Source organism: Ictalurus punctatus, chromosome 21 (genome assembly GCF_001660625.3).
Source record: "Ictalurus punctatus breed USDA103 chromosome 21, Coco_2.0, whole genome shotgun sequence".
NCBI classification, from domain to species: domain Eukaryota; kingdom Metazoa; phylum Chordata; class Actinopteri; order Siluriformes; family Ictaluridae; genus Ictalurus; species Ictalurus punctatus.
In genome coordinates, this window is record NC_030436.2 from 20,237,501 (window position 1) to 20,242,500 (window position 5,000).

Consider the following 5,000-nt stretch of genomic DNA (forward strand, 5'->3'; position numbering starts at 1 on the left):
ATGACCTGTTTATTTTTATTTATGATCTTGTTAGCGTGTATGAGCTCCTTCTTGTTTTGTTTGTTTTGTTTTTTTGAAAAGAGGAAAGCCACAAACAAGAGACACAAAACAAGCCATTTTTACTTTTCAGTTTGGCTTTTTAATAATAAAACAAAACATATATGTGTATATATGTATGTGTGTGTAATATATATATATATATATATATATATATATATATATATATATATATATATATATATATATATATATATATATATATATATATATATATATATAATATATACACACACATACATACATATAATCCGGCACGTGCCGGCGATCTGTTGTACGATCTGTTGCGATGGTTAAAACGCACAACGTTGATGTAGAAATCGAAAGTAAATGACACATTTGAGGAGCGTGACCGGTTGCTCCAGCTTGGGGTCCTTTTTCTTTTCTTTTTTCTGTCGTGATGATAGCGTAAACCGTTTCTCTGATTATCGTGATACGAGCGGTCCGTATCGGCACACGCCTGACGTAAGCTCAAAGAATGTAACTTCATGTTCGCCTTCGGAGCCTCGTGGTGGAGGGAGCCATAGCTGGTCTTCAGCGTTTAGCGTAACTCCTGTAGCAGTCCGTTTTTGGTTGTTTGTTTTTTCCCCTCCACGTGACTCCGCGCAGACGTTTGTGTCGACTGTTACCTCGTACGCTGCTTTGGGTGTGTGTGTGTGTGTGTGTGTGTGTTTTTTTTCTTCACAAGTGACCAAAGCGTGAAAATTATTCCGAAATTCCCAACAAATCATGTCAACCAGTCACTCGCTGTCTGTTCTCAGAGGAGCACCTCTCAGGCTCCGCCCACCATCCGACCATGACCCTTCTCACCTTCTCATCCCTGTTTTTGCACGGTTTTTCTTTCTTCCTTTTGTAAAACAACCATCTCTAATCAAACTAGGCGTAACTTGATTTGCTTTTCTTTTCCACTGTTGTATGATTTTATCAGAATTATTAATTTATGATTTTGCTACTTTATATTTTTGTACTTTTTTTTTTGTCTGACTTTTTTTCTTCTTCTTCTTAACAAACAAAATGACCTTTAAAACCATGCGACCCCTGTATGTTTCTGCCGGATATGATGTTAGGATTGTGATTATTTTTTGTGTGTGTATTTTCTGGTGTGTTTAAGACCAGTATCTGTGACAGACCCAGACGAGAGCTCACACTCACACACACTCACACAGAGTACAGATGGACACTCATCAGCTCTTGTATTTAGCACACATTCGAGGAGATTAAAATGACATTGTATTTATTTAATGTTGTTTTAACAGAAAATAAAATTCAGCATTTCTTGTTGTACTTGAAACTATTTATTTTCCCTTCTTTTCTCCTTCGGTACATTCACGGGCGGGGGGAATCGACAGTCATGCGTTATGGGTCATGTTTCTGTAAGTATAAACAGTTTAGTGATGATTACAAATCGGAGAGCAGTATGAAAATTAAAGGATTTAGTCTTTTAAGCCACCGAGACTCCACCGTGCGAGGACCGTGTTCGGGAAACGCGGCGTTTCTTCGTCTCGGCTTTTCGTGTCTGACCAAACCAGACCCCGGACCGTTAGAACCACGAGCGCCTGCTGTTGGTTGTCGTGGAGATGCAGTCCTGATGCACACCTCTAGTGTCCACCTTCATCCCAAACATGGTCCATGAGCCATCAGACATGTTTAACGTACGAACAACCGTCACAAAACGGCGTGGGAATGCCATATCGCACGTGCGCTCCTTCAGGATTGCAGGCGTTTTTTGGCCATATAGGCGTTGGTCACTTGGCTCATGACGGTGAAGGCGGCGACGGCAGGGCACAGCACGGTGACGTACCAGGCGTTCCCCCCGACGCTGGACGTGAACCAGGCGGAGCAGGCGCCCAGGATCAGACTGGCACTGCCCAGCAGGTATGTGACGAGTCCTGCGGCGGCGTGGTAGCGCTTCAGCTTGGCCAGAGACCAGCCTTTAGCCAGTTTGTGGTAGATGAGCGGCAGCGCTGCCACCGACTGCACCGCCACCACGCACACGGTGACCACGCCCACCAGCCCGTGCCACGTGGAGAAATGCGGCTTACCGTTCAGGTGCTTGTTGTAGAAGATGGCCCCGAGTCCGAGCAGCGCGCAGGACACACACGAGCACTGCAGGATCCAGTGCAGCCGCGATTTCACCTGGTGCTTTAGTTTACCCGCAGGCGACGAGTGCAGAGAGAAGAGCAGAATCGCCTCGGTCATGAAGAACGAGAACTGCGCGTGGAGAAAAGAGAACAGTCCGATTACGTAATTAATCGATCCAGTGTGTCCAGGATACATCTAAAGCAGTCAGTCATGTGATTGTGAGCACAGAGGCCACGCCCACTTTGCTGTTACTGACTGGAAGTTTACAACTTTTTTTTTTTCAATGTGAAATGTCATAATATATAAACAGATGATAAAACAATGATAGTTTAGAGTTCCTGCAAGACATCAGAATGTGGTTACACTGCGATTGTATACCAGGGTTCCGGACCGGTTCAAAACCGTTTTCCAGGTAGATTTTTTTGAAACGTTAACCACTTTCTACGTTTCCTAATTTTCTGAAGCTCATCATCTCATGAGTCATGAACACATCAACAAAATTGTGGTGCAGATTAAACGGTGTGTTAAACTGTGTAAACAAGCTCTGATGTAAGCTCTTCGGTGCACTCGTGTATGTAAATTATTATTCTGGCACAAACTTACCGCCAAGGTCATCAGAAATGGGTGCCAAGAAAACAAACCTGCACAGATAAAAAAATTAAATCATCATCATCATCATCGTCATCTTCAGACCTGTGCCATTATTCCAATGTTTAATCATTAAAGAGAAGTCCAGGGGTTGATGGTTATCACTTGTTAGTAAAATTCTGTAAAAGCACTCAAGCCCTGAATCACAGCACTTCTATCACCCAAATACTGTAAACTTACTATAAGCAGTATTATAAAACTACTTTATTTTTTTCTTTTCTTTTAAAGAAACCACTAAATATGAAGATCATCCAGTGTGACTTGTGTGTAAATCTCACTGACTGAATTAAAATATCAGTGAAACGCTTCTGAAATCTTATCATTGTTTCGTATGAACACAAACATGATGAAAGAGTCGGACGCCATTTTTTTTTTTTTAATTTATGGGGGTGGGGGGGTTTCCCAGTTGCGTCCACTCTCCAATCGGGCTTTGGAGCTCATGAATATTAATGCAGCCGTCCACAGAAGTGACACGTGATTGGTTGAAAAATACTTCGCTTGAAATGTGATTACAGTTATATGAGATGATGGTTTTTTTTTTTTTTTGTTTGTTTTAATTATTATTATTAAAAACATCAAACGGAACCCGCTATTAATTTAAACTGTTAAGTTAATTTTTTTAAAAAAGACATGCTAAATGCTAAAAGTCGAAACTGGTAAGTTTTAGCTAGTTTAGCTAGTTAACCTCCTGAAATGTTAGCTAAACTTTAAACGTTGTAAACTAACACGTATTAACGTTATGCGTAAAATAATTTTGGAATATATGTTTTTTTATTTATATATATGTCAAAGTATGTAAAATGTTCTCTGGGAAGATTATTTTTATTTATTGGTTTATTTACTTGAGGAAGTTCCGGAGCTTCCGGTCACTTTCCCCTCATTAACGTTCCTGACTTTCCGCCTTGTAATGGCGCAGTAACGACGCGTTATAGACGCTGTATAAGCACAGGGATACTCACTGGAGCCTGGGTTGGCGATTATCGCCACAAACACGGTGAAAGCGGCGCAGAGTAAATGTGTACACACTCCACACAGCAGGCGTGACACCCGGTACAACCTCGGCTCCGACTCCGAGTGCAGCATCGCCGCGGCCTTGGGTTTATTTACTCCGTGATTTTACAACAACAAAACCATCTGACAGTAAACTTAATCACTTCGAGACATTTCAAACCAATTCCGTTTCCACTTCACAGCTCAAACACACGTTTTCTCCTGCACAAAGGTGACGACAAACCACAAGCTGCGTCCCAAACCACTTCCAGAACATGATGCACTAGATAGTGTACACACACCGTTATTACACAGACTATACAGGGAACCAGTTTAGAGAAGCTATTGAAGATGCAGCCAGAGTGATTTACCGGAAGCCTAATTTCTGCCAAAATAAAAGCCTGGTCATAATTGCACGACACTGATTAATATTAGTAGTAGTAGTAATTTAAAGACGAGTAGTTCTTTTTTGTATACTAATCAATTTACACCATTAACAGTCATAACGTAGTTTTTAATTCGATTTACATCTTCCCGAAAACTCATACGTATTCCACAAGTCTGATAATGCTATATATGAAGACTTTTATTGTGAAGTCCGTTAGCAGCGCTGACGTGATGGGCTTTCTTGTTGTCGTTTTTCTTTTATTCATTTATTTAGTATGAATTATATTTATTTATTCGCTTAGTTACTTACCTTTATTAAACATATTGTTAGTATTCCCTTATTAAATATGATGTATTATTAGTTCTATTTCTATATAGATCTTTGTTCATTGATATATTAACATTATTTAATTATTTTATTATATAGGGTTTTTATTATTATTATTATTATTATTATTATTATTATTATTATTATTAAATAAATTATTATTATTTCTCCATCAAGAGCTGCTGCTGCACTTTTCATTATTAGTTCTCTTTCTGTATAGTTGCACTTTTGACTATTAATTCATTCGTTTGTTTGTTCGTTATTTTATTGGTGACATAAATAAAAAAATAAATAAATAAATAAATAAATAAATAAATAAATAAATGTCACCACATCAGCGATTATAAATTTTACTTTGCCAAGTTTGTCTTTAGTTTATGTGACCTTCCACTGTACGCGTCCCTGTGAATGAGCTGTTACTATGGAAACCGTATTAGCTCGTGCGCATTAATATCAACCTGACGCCCATGTTACAGCCGGAACTACATTCCGGAGTCGTGCTGTTGTA

General features: G+C 39.5%; 1 protein-coding gene across 1 annotated transcript; it reads right to left on the minus strand.

Annotated features, from left to right (window-relative positions):
- Positions 1-561: 561 nt before the first annotated feature.
- Positions 562-4,077, minus strand: LOC108254765 (transmembrane reductase CYB561D2). The gene is made up of 3 exons (XM_017450057.3): positions 3,747-4,077; positions 2,743-2,780; positions 562-2,268 (listed from the first exon to the last, which is right to left on the minus strand). The coding sequence occupies exons 1-3, from the start codon at positions 3,868-3,870 to the stop codon at positions 1,765-1,767; spliced, it is 666 nt and encodes a 221-aa protein (XP_017305546.1). The 5' UTR covers positions 3,871-4,077; the 3' UTR covers positions 562-1,764.
- Between the last annotated feature and the right edge of the window lie 923 nt (positions 4,078-5,000).